At 32.4% G+C, this 16,868-nt stretch overlaps 1 protein-coding gene across 1 annotated transcript; it reads right to left on the bottom strand.

The window, feature by feature from the left end:
- Positions 1-14,413: 14,413 nt before the first annotated feature.
- LOC107889129 (trihelix transcription factor ASIL2) lies at positions 14,414-16,339 on the bottom strand. The gene has a single exon (XM_016813445.2). The coding sequence runs from the start codon at positions 15,624-15,626 to the stop codon at positions 14,553-14,555; it is 1,074 nt and encodes a 357-aa protein (XP_016668934.2). The 5' UTR covers positions 15,627-16,339; the 3' UTR covers positions 14,414-14,552.
- Positions 16,340-16,868: the final 529 nt, after the last annotated feature.

Consider the following 16,868-nt stretch of genomic DNA (forward strand, 5'->3'; position numbering starts at 1 on the left):
GACTAAATCGAATAAGCTGCAAAACTTACATTCTAGAAGTTTTTAGTATGAAATTGTTTTGGAATTTTAATGAGGAGGTCTTAAATAGCAATTTGACGATTTTAAGTTCATGGACAAAATTAGGACATGGAAGGAATTTTTGGAAAGTTTAGTAGTAAGGGTATTTTGGTCATTTAGTTATTAAAATGAATTAAAAACAAAATTAAAAGCCAATTTTTGTCCATCTTCTTCATTAGGCCGAAATTTCAAGGGTTCTCCATAGCTAGGGTTTGTTTCAAGCTTCCAAGCTCCATAATCAAGAGAAACGAGATTCAAGTCGCGATCGAGGAAAAGAAAAGATTGTGGACTAAATTGCAAAATCTTTATATTTTGGTACCAAGGTAATTTCATGTGTAAATGTAGTAACATAATTGTCATTTTAAGCAATTTAATGTTGTTTATATGATATGATGCTGATTATTATCATGAAATATTATGCTTTGTGGTTATTGTTGAATAATATGTAATTATGTGAATTACTGGATGAGTATGAACTATCACCGAGTATCGGTTCTGATATTCCGTGGAAGACGGATGTGAGATCGAGGAAAAAAAAGCCTGTTTGAACCTTAGGAATAGATTAGGATACAAGTGACATGTCACTAGGATGGTTGAGCATCTGAACTCGTTGAGTTGAGTCCGAGTTCACTTATGGATGCGAATGTCCGAACTCGTTGAGTTGAGTCCGAGTTCGTGAAATGTAACTAGGCATCCGAACTCGTTGAGTTGAGTCCGAGTTCACTTATGGATGCGAACGCCCGAGCTCGTTGAGTTAAGTCCGAGTTCACTTAGGGGCGGGTTACATGATTTCTTGATTACATATGAGGCACTTATGTGCAAATTATCCGTGTATCCGAGTTGTATTCCGATGTGTTCAACGGGTGAAATTTCTAGTGAAATGGAAGAACACTTAAGATGGAAGTGACGTTTTGGTAAGTGTTGTGAAATGGACACTTTGGACAGGTATGTTCTTAACCCTCGGGTTGAAATTAGATACAACAACGATAAGGTGGTAAGATGATGAATGATGTTTAGAAATGTGATATATGTTTTGGTGATACCATGCTAAAGTTGTTTGGTATATTTGTATTGTTATGTTACTTGTTATTTACATATGAACTTACTAAGCATTTATGCTTAATCCCTCCTCTTTATTTACTGTAGTTTTGAACAAGCCAGCTCGGGAATCGGGACGGGTCGAAGGTTCGATCACACTATCCAAAGGACTTTCATCTGGGTAAATGGCTTGTAAAACTTAAGTATGGCATGTATAGCAATATACTTATTTTGTGTAAATAATTTTATGATATGGCCATGTTTGGTTGAGAAAATGTTTGATATTGATAGGTCATGGTGATGGCTAATTTAGATCATGTTTGATATTATGGAAGTTTAATAGGTTATCTAGTTCATAAAAATTCATGGAAAGATGAAACTTGCCTTAAAACAGAATATTGCTGCAGCAATGACATGAATTTGAAAAATCACTAAAAATAGTATAAATGGAACTAAATAATGAGTAAGTTATGAAATTGAAGTTATGAAATTGAAGCTTAATAAGTCTATTTTCATATGGATTGAACGAAACAGGCATATAAATTATATTTTATGAGATATTTAAACTTTTGTGAAACAGGGCCAGAGTGATTTCTGGATCCCCTGTTCTGACTTTAAAAATTCATAATAAATTTTAAAAAAATAATTAGAAGTTTTTCTTTATATGTAAAGATTCCTTATTGAGTCTAGTTTTAAGAAAAACAAACCTCGTAGTCATTGAAATTCTTTATAGAGAGATATCTGATTCGTAATACACAAATGTCAGAGCAGTTGAACCCTGAAATAGGGGAGACTTTAACTAATAAACTGTACTAATTGGCCCAACCAAAAATTCTAGAAAAAAATTAGTAAATATATATATGAGTCTATATTTATGCAAAATTTACGGATCTTGATTTCGAGTTTCGTAACTCGAGATATGATTTTTCTTGTAACTGTGACGCGGGTAGTTAGAAAGCTGTGAATGTAGAAACAAATGATTTGAAGTTCTTAATTTGATAAATTATGTTCGGTAACCCCTCAAGCTCGAATCCAGCAACGGTTTCGGGCATGGGGGCGTTACAACTTATCTCAGTAAACACAAATGACCAGCCTCATTGTGTTCATGTTCCAAGGCAGATTCCTAAGAAAAAACTCATTAGACTTCTCCCAGAAAAATGTATTACTAGCTATGAACAATTACTTGAGCATAGCCAACCAATCCAGTCAACCACAAGCAAGATTACATCAAAGGGAGATGGGACAACTGAGATCAAGTTTGATCATAGTCATCTTCACAGTCCAAAGAACCATAATATTTTCCTGACCCAGTTGATGATGCAACCAATCGAAAACCTGGCACAACTCCATGATCAGGAAGATCCAGACTGTTGTTGCCCACTGTGCAAATCAGGCCCAGAAAGAACCCTAATAGAAAGCTTTTTTGCAGATGGAAAACTTTTATATATGTTTAAAGACCCTGTAACTAGACACTGTCCCTGGTCTTTAAACTGCTCATGCGAGTTATGTGCAGATGATAGAATGGCCACCTGGATAGATGGTATGGACATCTCTGCATCAAAGCCAAGAAAAAAGAAGAAAAAGAAAAAGAATACCCAAGACGAGTTTTACAGAAGATGGATGAAAGGAGATCCAGATATTGGACCACTTGGAGAGGACAATGGGAAATTTGTTTACCTTGTTGATTATCCATCTCATAAATCTCTACCAAATTTACAAGTTCCACTTGAACCTTGTAAGCCTCCCTCTCCTCCTCCTCCAAAATCATCTACTCTACCTCCTGCAAACATTCCTAAGCCATCAAAACCAAAACCTTTTCCCCAGCCATGCTATAAGAAAATAAACAAATGGGTTAAGAAAAACCCAGATTTCCTTGACCCGTAAAAGCCAATCGCTGCCATGTGTATGATGCAGTCCACGGCATCATATGACAAAGATTTCCCACCTCTTGAAGAATACTCTGCAAAAAGTTATACTCATGCACCAAAAATTCCTTCCAAAATTTAGACTGATATTTCAGGTGCACCAACCAAAATAAGTGCTACAGAAGCCACTCTCAATTGGCAAACAGAAAATGCTATTGTTCAAAACCATGCTTTGAAAAGAATTGATTCAAAGATCTCAACCGTTGAAGCCAAGATAGATGATAACACCAAGATGGTTAGAGATCTAATCTAACTCCTACAAAAAAGATTGGATGCAGTAGCAAGAGAACCAGCAGCATCAGGACAAGATTTCTTTTCTCATCTTGCTCAAAGAGAAAAGGAGATCCAAAAATTAAAAGATCAAATCAAGACTTTTCAAGATACGGGGAAAATCCCTGAACCTACCCAAATAGCAGAAACAGTTGAATTGTTTCCTTCTATCAGACAGAAGAATCTACTCCCAGCAGGAGTACGAATGTAACACCCCTTACCCGAGACCGTCTCCGGAATCGAGTACGAGATGTCATCCAATTTAACTTACCGATTCGGAGCATAAAAATTTGCTTTTAAAATTAAATTCACTGTTCATAACAACACTGTCCACCTGCGCAACTGTCACTAATTTAATTATAACTTGAGTTACGAAACTCAAAATTTAAATCCGTAAATTTTCCGTGAAACTAGACTCATATTCCTACTTACCATAAAATTTTCAGAATTTTTGACTTAGCAAATTAGTACAGTTTATTCATTAAAGTATCCCCTGTTTCACAGCTCGACAGATCTGACCTCTTGGCGCTAAAAATCAAATATCTAATTGTACATAATTCATATAAGGTTACCATTAATTTATTTTGAAAATAGACTCACTAAGGAATCTAAACATATAAATTATGACCTATAATTATTTCTGTACAATTTATAATGATTTTCTAAAGTTAGAACAGGGGACTTCAAAAACCATTCTGACCCTGTCTCACTAAAATTTAAATATCTCAAAATATAAAATTCCTTTGCCTACACCGTTTCTTTCATGTAAAAATAGACTTGATAAGCTTTAATTCTATATATCATTCACCCTCTAATTCCATTTCTACTATTTATGGTGATTTTTCACATTCACGTCACTGCTGCTGTCAAAGAAACTGCTTCTTTGAATTAGTTACCATTTAAACATACATAACTCCAAAACATATTCTTTAATAACTACTTCAATAGCTAACATTAGCCATATCATTTGGACATGCTCAAAATGATTAAGACTCCATACATGCCATAGTTTAAACATTTTGAAAAGCACATAATACCGAGATGGTTATGATAGTGTGATACGAGCTCCGACGGTCCACTATTCGATCAAGTTCAAATCACTATAAAACAAAGGAAAGAAAGAGATGTGTAAGCTATAAATAGCTTAGTAAGTTACATGTAAACAATAATTACTCAATTAATAATTAACACTTTTAACATATAACTAATCAAAACATTTCTTAGCAATTTCAATCACTTACACATACACAATCTTACCAATTCACTTGCATATACATTTTCACACTTAACATTTCATATTCACTTTAATTCATTATTAAACCCGTTGAACACTTGGAATATACACGGATACGTAGAGATTTAGCACATAAGTGCCACACTGATATGTAGCCGAAGCTACCACTGATATGTAGCCGAAGCTAACACTGGATGTAGCCAAAGCTACCACTGAAATGTAACCGAAGCTACCACTGATCAATAACACTGGAAATGTCCACGGGTCTGCTCACACAAGCTGTCAGGTGTCTGCAACACATGCTAGATCACCCAGCACCCGGGACTCACTGTAACACTGTAACACTGGTCTCTAGTGACATGTCACTTGTATCCAATTCTATTCCTAAGTTCAACCGGGAATTTACACTTAACACTTTATTTTCAACACTTTATCACTTGAATAATTCATGAACAACTTTCCTTCCACATTCAATATTAATTCACATATCAAATATAATTCACAATTTATACAAATATAACTATTATTTACATATAACTTAGCTCGGATGCAAAACGACTATTTTTGTAATTTAGTCGATAACTTTCTCTTTTCCCCGATCACTTGCACTATTTCTTCTTTCTTGATCTATATTAACACAATTTAATACATTTTATCAATATTCCATTCAAATACAATTCATACACAACATTTTGACACATTTACATTTTTCCCCATAACTTTTCAAAAATTCCACTTTTGTCCCTAAGCTCGTAAAAATAAAATTCTCTAAATTCTTAAATTTCAAACTTCACTAAATCATATTTCATGCTCATAACGGGCCTCAATTTCACAAAATCACAACTTTATGCACACTTTACCATCTTTCACAATTTAGTCCTTTTTCAACATTTTTCATTGAAATTCATCTAGTAAAACTTGTAATTAACACTTCAAACATTCATTATCTAACATCACTAATCAATTTACAATTATATCATGAATGGGTCAATTTTTAAACTTTAATTTCATTTAAATTAAATGGTAGAAACATGAAATTCAAGCTTCAATAAGCATAAAAATACGAAAATAATTAAAAACGGGGCAAGAAATCACTTACAATTGAGCTTAGGAAAATCAAAACCCTTAACTATGGTAACCTGAAACTTTCGGCAGCAAGCTTCTGATTTTTTTGAAGAAGATGGACACTTATTTTCTCTTTATTTTGTCTTTTACCCAATTTGGACAAAAATGCCCTTGACCCATTACTTAAATATTTTTCTAGAAATACCCTTTTGTGTCCATAACACTAATTTATGGTCTAATTGCCACATAAACACTTCCAATTTCATGCAATAATTCAATTAAGTCATTTAATCACTAATTAGACACACTTTGTATTTTTCTCAATTTAGTCCTAAAAATTCAATTAAGCACTAAAGCATTAAAATTTCCTATCCATATTTTCACACAATATTTCAATCAATCAGTAACTAATAAAAATTTATAAAATTAAACTATTTCACTTCGGATTTGTGGTTACGAAACCACTATTTCGATTAGGCCCTATTTCGGGCTATCACAACGAATAACTTTTCCAGAATTTCCAAAACATACCAAACCAAGTACGTATGAAATTTTTCTGGAAATCAAAAAACAAGAAGCTGATAAAAAGAAGCAAAAATCCATTGAAGAAACCAAAGCAAAAAGTGAAAGTGAAACCTATCAAATGGAGAAGAAACTTGGAAAAAGACCAGTTTCAGAGGAATTTCCACCAAGATCACCTCCTCCAAAACAAGTCTCAAAATCTCTGATGATCCAGGAAGAAGAACAAAATCCTTTAACCAAATTTTTAAAGGATTGTACAAAATCTATGATTCCTAATATTTCCACTATACAAAATCCAGAGTCAAGCACTGAAATTGATTCAGGAGAAAATTCAAGATCATCAGAAGAGCCTGAATTCACATCAGACGAACAAACAGAGACAGAAGATGAAGATTTGCAGAAAACATTTCAAACAACTAAAGTTGAAGAGCCAAGTGATGATGAAATGCAAGATATGCTAGAATCATCTTCTGCACAACAGAGACAGTTACCAAAATCTTCCATAGGAAGAACCACTTTCACTCTTGATGATTTGCCACTAGCAAAATGGCCAAGACAGAATCCAAGAATTTCATTCTTGGTTAGAAACTCGCAAGCTCATTGAAGATAGTAATTACAACATTCTCATGGAGTTTGTCTCCAAATTTACGAAAATGTTAAGAGATTGGTGGAATGCTATCTCCCAACATGATCAAATGCAGTTTTTAGTTCTTCAAGATCTGGCTTAACCAATCAGAATCATACATCAACATTTTGTAGGAAACCCTGAAGATTTGTTGACATTAAAAAGAAGGGAATTCTACAAAAGAAAATTTTGTTCGTATGTCAAAATCCAAATCTCAAACCAGTCATCCTCTCATCTCTCCCAAATCCAATTCAAGTTGCAGTTAATCAAGCTCTTCAAACACAAAACAAAGACAGTCTCCAAATCATAGTCGGAGAACTTCAACAAGAAGTCTTTGTTGCCTTAGAAGACATCTGCAATAGAAGAATAATATTCAAAGATTATCTCCATGGTGATAAAAGGATTGACAGAGCCTGTGATGATTCTTACTTGAAATACAAATGTCCAAAAGATCAATTATGCGACTGTTCCAGAAAAAAGAAGAAACATTTCAAAAACATTCTTCTTTCTCAACTTCAAGAAGAAAGAAAAGGATCAAACCTCGATGGAGATATCTTAAAAAGAAAAGAAAGTCAACAAAATCTGATCATTGCTACATCTGTAACCAAATGGGACACTTTTCAAAAAGTTGTCCAAAAAATAAAAAGCAAGCTAAGAAGATTGCACAAATGGTAAGACAATCAGGAGTCAAAATACAAGAAGAAGTTGACATTGAATCTGTTTACTCTATTGAAGATGAGCCATCAAATAAAACAATTTGTGCTATTCCTGCTTGTGATTCCTCGGAACCAGAATCAGATTACTCTGACATACAGATGATGCAAGCTAAAGTTCAGTCTGTTGACACAGTCTCAGTTCCTCACATACCTGTTAAAGTCTATCTAGACAAGTATAGTAAACCCATTACTATAATTGTCTTTATAGACACTGGTGCAGCAGAAACCATTATGAACCCAGATGTTTTACCATCAGAATGATGGAAACCTCATATAAGGTACTTCAACTCTTCTGTTGATCACCCTTTTGCTACACATTTGATTAGTAAGCCAATTACTATTCAATTCTTCCCAGGTGTTGTGTTAAAACCACAGTATTGGGATCAAAACTTCCTGGAAAAGATATTGTAGTAGGTTTTAACCTCTACAAAAAGGCTCAGCATCTTAGAATACTCCCTGAAAGAGTAAGATTCAAAAATCTTTTCCAACCATTTTCAAAAATCTTTTCCAATCATTTATCAAAATACCAAAACTTTTTGCAATCCAATCTGAAAAAATCCTTCACACTGTTCAGGAACTAAAAACCCAATCATGTGCAGAATCTCATTCTGAATTCCTGAATAAATGCCCAAATCCTCTGTGAAAAAACCCAAATTTCTTCATTAATCTTCCTTTCAAGAAAAATGAAGATATCAACCCAACAAAGGCCAGCCACCAGGGAATGAATCCAGATCATCTGCTACTAGCAGAAAAAGAGTGTAAAGAACTACAACAACAAGATCTGATTGAACCCTCAGATTCTCAATGGGCATGTAAAGCTTTTTATGTGAATAAAAGATTTGAACAGATCAGAGGAAAGTTAAGATTGGTAATTAATTACCAACCTCTTAATCTTTTCCTCCAAGATGACAAATTTCCACTTCCAAACAAAGATTTACTCTTCTCAAGTTTGGCCAAAGCAAGAGTCTTCTCTAAATTTGATCTCAAAGCAGGATTTTGGCAATTAGGAATTCATCCTGATGATAGACCAAAGACAGGATTTTGTATTCCTAATAGACATTCCAATGGAAAGTTATGCCATTCGGACTAAAGATTGCTCCTTCACTGTTTCAGAAGACAATGATAAAATTTTTCATCCTTTAATGGAAAATGCTTTAGTCTGCATTGATGATATCCTACTCTATAGTAAGGATGAAGATTCTCATGCACAACTCATTGATGATTTCAAATCCCATATTTTCAAATATGGGATAATGTTGTCAAAAAGAAAAATGCAGATCAACAAATCAGAAATCCAATTCCTGGGAATAGACATTAAAGAAGGAAAATATTCCTCAGGACCAGCATTGCTCAAGAACTTCTCAAATTCCCATAAAAAAACTTGTCTTTCAATCAAGTTTAGCAATTTATCGGGATTGTTAATTATCTTAGAGATTTTATTCCTAAAGTTTCTAAGTATATTAACCCCCTGAAAAAGATGCTCAAAAAAGAACCTTCGCAATGGTCTTCTTCTCAGACAAAAGCTCTTCAAAGATTGAAAAAAATAACCCAGAATTTGCCTTCACTTCAAATCCCCACGGTTGGAGAAAGAATCTTGCAAACAGATGCCAGTGACAAATATTGGGAGCAATTTTACTTGAAAAAAGAGAGGGAAAGAAACAACTCTGTGGATACAAAAGTGGAAGATTCTCAGAAGTAGAAATTCATTACCATTCCACATTCAAAGAAATTCTTGCAGTCAAGAAAGGTATTGCAAAATTCAAATTTCATCTCCAAGGATATTATTTCTGGTAGAAATAGATATGTCTTCATTTCCCCAAATGCTCAAATTTAAACAGAAAATGGTTCCTCACCCTCAGTGTTTGAGGTGGGCAAAATGGTTTTCTCAGTTCAAATTTGATGTCAGGCATATAAGAGGAAAGCAAAATGTTCTTGCTGATTTGCTTTCCAGACCTAAACCTGAAGTCAAGCCCAAACCAGAGGTCTTTGCTTACAATAGAGTTTTTTGGCCCAGGCCAATCATGATGTATAAACCCTATACCTCATCATCCACCTCTCCCACATCCTACACAGTTACTCCTAACCTTCACCCAGAATATCCACCAGAAGTTTATACTCTTGTGGAAAAGAATTGCTTTCACCAAAAACCCAGAGACATGATGTTCGAATACCAAATTCAAGTTTTCATGAATTTTGGAGGACTTATTCTTAAACCTTGGGGTATCCATCCAGATTATCCTTTCATTCACCCAATTAGGTTTGAGTTTGTTGAACAACCAAATGAACTAAAATGGTTCTTATGGTATTTTACTCATCTTTACCATATTGCCATGCAGTTCAACACCCTTGACCTTTTTTATTACTTGAAAAAAACCATCAGAGGAAATATTGAACCAGAACAACAAAATTTCTTTACTTCTTTAGCTGGTTTCATCCTTTACCACAATGGCTTCAAATCATTAAACAACATTGCAATTAGACAAGAGGAAATTATGGAGGTTATATGATTATAATATTTTATAAACCTCAATATTTTGTCAAATGTGGAAAGGTAGCCCAACTCAACTCCTTTCCCACCTCTTGGATTTGCAAATATCTCGAAAATGATATCTTCAAGGATGATGCTCAATATCGAGATTTACAAAAATTTCTCCGCCAGCTCAATAGAATTATTCTGTTTGATATATGGCCACCTCCAGATATTGATGCACCATGGGACACCTAGCCAAGGACATACACACCTTATCATAAAGAGGTCCTAAAAGTTTTCCGTGAATATTATGAAGGAATTCTTGATCCTACAGAATGGTCTCAAGATTACCCGTGGCAATATAGTCAAATCAGTCTTGCTAAGATGGAATTACATGATGAAAAAGAAAAAAGATGAAGAAATGACCTGCTATAGGGAAGATTCCATAGATAGTGCCCAACTTCCACGTTCAAACGCAAACAGTTGAAGACACCTATCAGGGATCTTACTTTAATAATTAAAAGCATTCTGCTTTATGTCAAATAATGTCTAATATCAGTACTATTTTTACTTTATGTACTGTTTACTTTATGTTTTAATATCTGATATCTATCCAGTGTACTGTTTACTATTTTGTTGTATTACATCTCCTTCAGCTATAAAAGGAAGATGTATTCTCTTTGTAAGATATCAAGGTTTCCCTAAATAAAATCTGAGTGTGTTTTCCTTTATCCATAGCTTTCTAAATTTTCCCTGTTTCTCTAAATCTTCTTCTTCTTAGAAAACTTTAGATGAGTTAACCAAGAATTACAATATAGTATGCTCTATGCTTGCCACCCAATAGATCTTGCACATCAGAAATATTGAAATTTTGATCAACGATAACAATATTGTTGTGGATAGCATATGTCTCTTGAATTAAGGCTTTGTAGCTAAAAGGCAGTGCCTGTTGGATAACCCGTGTGGAGAAAGGGTTTAAGTTTTGGCATAGCATACCTGCTACAGTTCCTTCTTTCTTGCAATCTCTGTGTTTATCTACACCCGTATTAGTATTTAAGTTTATTATAATATTAATAATTATATGTATATAATCTTTCCACATGAATTTATCAACTCCATACACTTGTTAAAAATAAGATTTATTCATTATATAAATATCTTATAATATAATTAATTAATATATATATTTTATAAATAATAAATATCTATTAATAATTAAATACATGTATTACAAATATATGTATTTTTATTAATACACTTGTATCAAATCATAACCACACATTTATCTTTCAACTATTTATTTTATTTATTTTATATAAAAATCTATTTACTTAAATAAAAAGTAATTAAATAAATATTTTACAATTGTACAAATATATGTATTACACATGTATATTTTTATTACTATACAATTGTCTTTACTTTAATTTATTTCATAATAAAATATTAATTTAATAAAAATAACATTAATAAATATCAAATATAAAACCATAATAAATAATAATAATAATTTAATATACATATTTATGCATAAAAATAAAAATAAAAATTATGCATTTGCCGCCTCACTTAGGACAAATGGCATAATTCCATTTTGGTCCTTTTTATTTTTTTTAATCTACAATTAAACTTTCACACTTGATTCAATTTAGTCTTTTTTCCTAATTACTCTTAATTAAGCTAAATTCACTTAATTAAAGCCTAATTAACCACTCGATTAACTTCATAAATAGAGACCCGAAAATACATTTTTCGATAACCGTAAAATTTAGGACGTTACACAAGCCAGGGTGTCGCGATACTGCTGCCTAATGAGTGAAAAAACTGTAGTGACAATTTTGTGTCCAAATAAGCTTAGGTCTTTTTTTTACTTAAAGGCAAAATGATCAATGTTGGGTTAAATGTTAGTAGACTATAAATACTACTTTTTGAGATTTTGAACTCAAATTTTTGTTGGCTGAATTGTTTCCTTAGACACCGATAATTAAAATGAGTTTTGACCATATTATTAGACAACGATAATGGGAACCCAACTTTTAATTAGTAACCTCTAATTTTAAAGTTAAATGGGTAAAAACAAGTTATCGTTATGTGTCTATGATGCACTAGTAAAACTTTTTCTAAAACAAGTTTAATGGAAACTAGTGTGGTCCATTGCGTATAGAGGATGAGTTTGAATACTCTTAATAGAGTTCATTGTTTATTATTTAAATGTCTAAAGTAATGGTGATATTAAAAGGACTCTACCTATATAAACATAAGAAGCGGTGCCGCTTTAACAAGTAGAGGTAGGATCTCTCTTGTAAATGCTTATTATGAATATGAACAAGATAAGTACATGACCATATTAGTGCTTAAAACAAACAACCTCTGATAGAAAAATTAATGAATATTATGTGTAGTGTATTTCTACTTTTAATTTTAGTTGTTGTGATTCAATCTTTGGACACCAACTTCTTTAGAATTCTAAAATACATCAGCTAATTGATGGTTCAAATTGAGAGATATATTTGCTTGTGTGAAAGACTATAAAGTATGGTATCAACATTTTAAACTAAGGGGGGATTGTTTGTAGTTTATAATGTTGATAGTAATAATATTTTATTATATAGAAAAGTCTAATAAATTACAATTATTGATCAATAGTTGTGTTGTAAAGATATAATTTTCGTATGTAAAGTTATCTCATAATGAAATAATTTTAAGTCAAATTGTCTTGTAAAATAACACAATTCATGGAAAGATGCACTTATTAGATGTCTACTCCACTAGTTCAAACGGAGCAATAAGTGTATTATTACTTGAATCAATAACCCGAAAATTAAAACCTGAGAACACATCAAAATTTAAAGTCGCGGAAACTAAATATGAAAAATTAAAATAGCCAAGAACAATCACACACATACCCAGATCATCAGTACACTGGCATTCATCATTGTCATAAAGCATCAATATATAATTTACTCTCTTACGTTTACTAGCTTGAGCATGGAGAATTTTAATATTAGTGTCACCATGCCGCATCCAAAGAATCTTAACTTGTTGTTTCCAAAACACCTCTTCTTCAAAGGCGAATCTAAGGGGATGCCGCATCCAAAGAATCTTAACTTGTTGTTTCCAAAACACCTCTTCTTCAAAGGCGAATCTAAGGGGGCGGCAGGGGCCCCGACCCCCCTAAAATGAAAAATTGTTATTTAAGCTCTTTAAGAATTTTTAAAATTTTAAATTAGTAAAGATAAAATTATAAAAATTTGATTTAATCCTTTAAAAATTATAAATGTATAGACTATTAAAAGTTAAAATTTCATTTCGGTCCCTCTAAAAAAATTTTCTAACTTCGCCCCTACTACTCTTGAGCTAATAACAGCCCAACTCAGCTCGAGCCCGAAGCAAAGCATATCATTACTCCTCATATCCCTCATACGAGAAAGCCCATCCTTCACTGCTTTTATTCTAGCATGAAAATTACTCCCCAACGCCTCTTTCCAACGAGAAAGATAATCAGCACACAAAGCAAGCCTAGCAACCAGGTTAGTATTCGACCTAACAAACCTCCTCCATCTGTATAAAAAGCCCCCTCACAAAGCAAACTATTCTCAAAACTTGAAACGGTGAATTTTGGGGTCGATAAAGCTAGTGTGTGCTACCAATTTAATTGGACAAGGTTATAAAGTTTTCAATTATTGAAATTTTCAAATATACTAGTAATTTAACATACATGCATGGAAATTATGTGTTTAAAACATTAAAAAAATAGCAATCTAAATTATTTAAAATATGTAAGGGTAATTTAGTAATTTTTCTAATTAAGTTGTTCTCTTATTGACTCGTGACACTAACTCAATAATGAATTAATATATATACATAAACAATGTGGGTGAAACAATTAATATAATAAAAGTAAAATATATAAAAATATCAAAATAAAATTTTAGTTGAAGTGATTAAAAATGTTTTAAAAATGTTGATGGTAAGGGTTCAAATACTAAAATTTATGACTCCTTATTGGTTTCAATAAAAATAAAAATACTCTTAATAATATAATTTATTTAAATAAATAATGTTATTTTAATATTATTATTTTAATAATATTATTATTTAAGTAAGTGTGTCACATAAATAATATATAGATAATTAAACTTATAAGCATTTTTTACATCAATATGCTATAGGAAATTGAATAATAAACATCCAAAATATTTATCTGTATCCAAAAACAAATAATAGTTTTAAAATTCAAGTTTAAATATTATTCGAATTCGTAATTCAACTGAGTAATTGAGGGAAGTTAAAGTAGTATATATATGTTCACGAAAGGCTATAGTAATTGAGGGAAGTAGTATATATATGTTCACGAAAGGCTATAGGTAGTTTACTTATAATCAGATTGTTAAAAAAAAAAAAAAAAACTTTTTTTAAACATATTTCTCATTAAGAGAGATCATCATATCTAGTACCGTATTTTTTATCCCCAGCCTACAAGAAGGGAAGTAAACTGCAATTCATGTCTACTCTATAGTGAAATTATAACAAAAGCACTTACACCAACTCCAGGTTTTTCAAGCTTCATCAATGGTGACAGCAAATTGTTAGTACAAAACCGATCAGACTATGGCATTAATGTCGAATGTTAGTCAGAACTAGCATTATCCTCCTCCTGCATTTTCACAATTTCAGCCTGTAGTTTCTTCAAGATCTGCCTCTTTTGCATTTCCAATTCCCTATGGAACTCCATTCTCATATTCTCAAGTTCCAACATCTGCACCCTTTTGCTATTCTCAATCTTTTCGTATACGTTGCTGAATTTCCGAATTGAATCAGCAAGCAATTTGAACCAAGAATCATCGTCGCATTGCCTCTCGAGTCTTCTCTTTTTCGGTGGCAATCCTTCTGAGACATCCTCCTCACTATCGGATGATTCTGAGCTTGTTGGACTATCCCGCATTTCATCTGAAATAGCCTTACGGATAACACCCTGTTGTGGAGAACTTGACATTAACATGTCCATCTTCTTGAAAAAAACCCATTTGCTATTGCTAGTGCTAGTGCCGGTCTCAGCTACCATAGCCTTCTCTTTCTTGTACTTTTTTTTCAGTGTATCCAATCGGTTGCGACATTGAGTGTCAGTCCTTTCAATCTTTGAGACTTCAGAAACTTTCTCTGCAACTTCTTGCCATTCTTCGGCTCGGAGACTCTTCCTCTTGCGTTGTAAAAACCGGTCACCCCACGCATCTAGTAAAACAAATGTCTCACCCTCAGTCCAATCCGTAAGGGGATTCCTCCCACCACATGAAGGCTTTGGCACTGATGTTGAAGCAACTTCCGGTGCTGGTACTCGACGAACAAATTCATAACTTGACACCAAATCCTTCAGTTTCCTCTTTTTCGGATGCCTCCTCGAGTCAACATCATCATTCTTCTGATTAGAACCTTCATCATCATCATACAATTTGTTGTCGTTGCCATCATTATAGTTTCTAACATATTGATCACCATTAACTTTACAATGATTTGCATCTTCCTCACTCAAATCTTCATCATCTTCTTCCTCGTCTTCGTTACCATCAACATATTGATTCCCATTCAATCTAGAACATGAAACATCTCTTACTGGAAGCTTTCCACTACTCGAAGATCGATAACCCTGCTGTTGATTATCACCATATGGATTTGAATGGTATCTAACATCTTCAATCTCATCCATTAAACTAAAATCTAAGCTCAACAATGAGAAACCCTAATACTATCCCTAAAGATTCAAGCCTAATTCTAAATCAAAATTAAAAATGAAAAACTTTCCCTACAAATTAATAGTTTCAATCTCGAATTTCATCTTCTTCATCCAACAAAAACCCTAAATTATGAACAAAAAACCCTAACCCCCCTCCCCCCAAAAAAAAATAATTTCCCTTCAAAAGAAGAAAAAAAGTAAATTCAAGCTTACTCCATTTTTATTGAATCAAATAACAAAAACCCATAAAATTTACTGAAAAAACAATCAACTTATTCAACTCTAAGTCATGGAATTCTCAATCTTTTTTTAACTTTCCAGTTCTAGATCATTTTATCCTTTCACCAAAAAATCAAATTCCAATTACCGTCTCCTCAAAATGAAATAAAACCCTAATCTTCAATCAAATCAGAATTAAAAACCCGAAAATAAAAAAGCAAAATTAGAACCCATCAAACCTTGCCAGATCTTCAACATGAAACGAAATTTGAAGATATAAGAACCCACTTCAAAATTTAAGCCAATCGAAGATCAAAATTGTGCCTAAAGATTTATGAAAATCCACCCAAAGGGATTGAATAAATAATTGAAAAAAATAATAAAAACAGGGGGTTTTCTTTTCTCGATGTGATTGAAGATATCTTGTGCCACAAACAAACAAAAAGTAATTTTGGCACTCCATGACTGGTTTCGTTGGGCCTTCCATTAAAGGAACTGCTGATAATTGAAATTTTTGTTTGAACCGTCAGATCATCTGACTTTAATTCAGTGAATATGAGCCGTTGGATTGCACCAAGTCCTCACAGTAGAAGGGAACACGTGTATGTATTTTATTATTTATTTAATATTTTTTAACTGAAAAAAAGCTGAGTCAAGCTAAACGACAAAATTTAAATAATAATAATATTAGTAATAAAACTTTATAAAATAAAAAAGATAACTGAAAAATCGTTACTAGAAGCCAGCTCTTTTTCTTTACAGGTCCACTTTCTCTTTTGTCATTTTATAATTACAGTTGAATAATTTTTTATTATTTAAATTTGATTTTTTATTTTATATATTCAGTGAAAAAATTTACTAAAAAATTCTTATTTTTAAAAAATAATAGATATTATTTTAAAAATATTTTTAATTTTAATTTTAATTTTCATATAATTTTTAAAAAAATTACATAAAATATTATAATTTTTAATAACTCACTTTACATTCCAACCA

Source organism: Gossypium hirsutum, chromosome A09, assembly GCF_007990345.1.
Source record: "Gossypium hirsutum isolate 1008001.06 chromosome A09, Gossypium_hirsutum_v2.1, whole genome shotgun sequence".
Lineage (NCBI taxonomy): Eukaryota > Viridiplantae > Streptophyta > Magnoliopsida > Malvales > Malvaceae > Gossypium > Gossypium hirsutum.

Coding starts and splice junctions, on each gene's coding strand:
- LOC107889129 (XM_016813445.2), bottom strand. CDS start 15,626: ATGGATGAGATTGAAGATGTTAGATACCATTCAAATCCATATGGTGAT.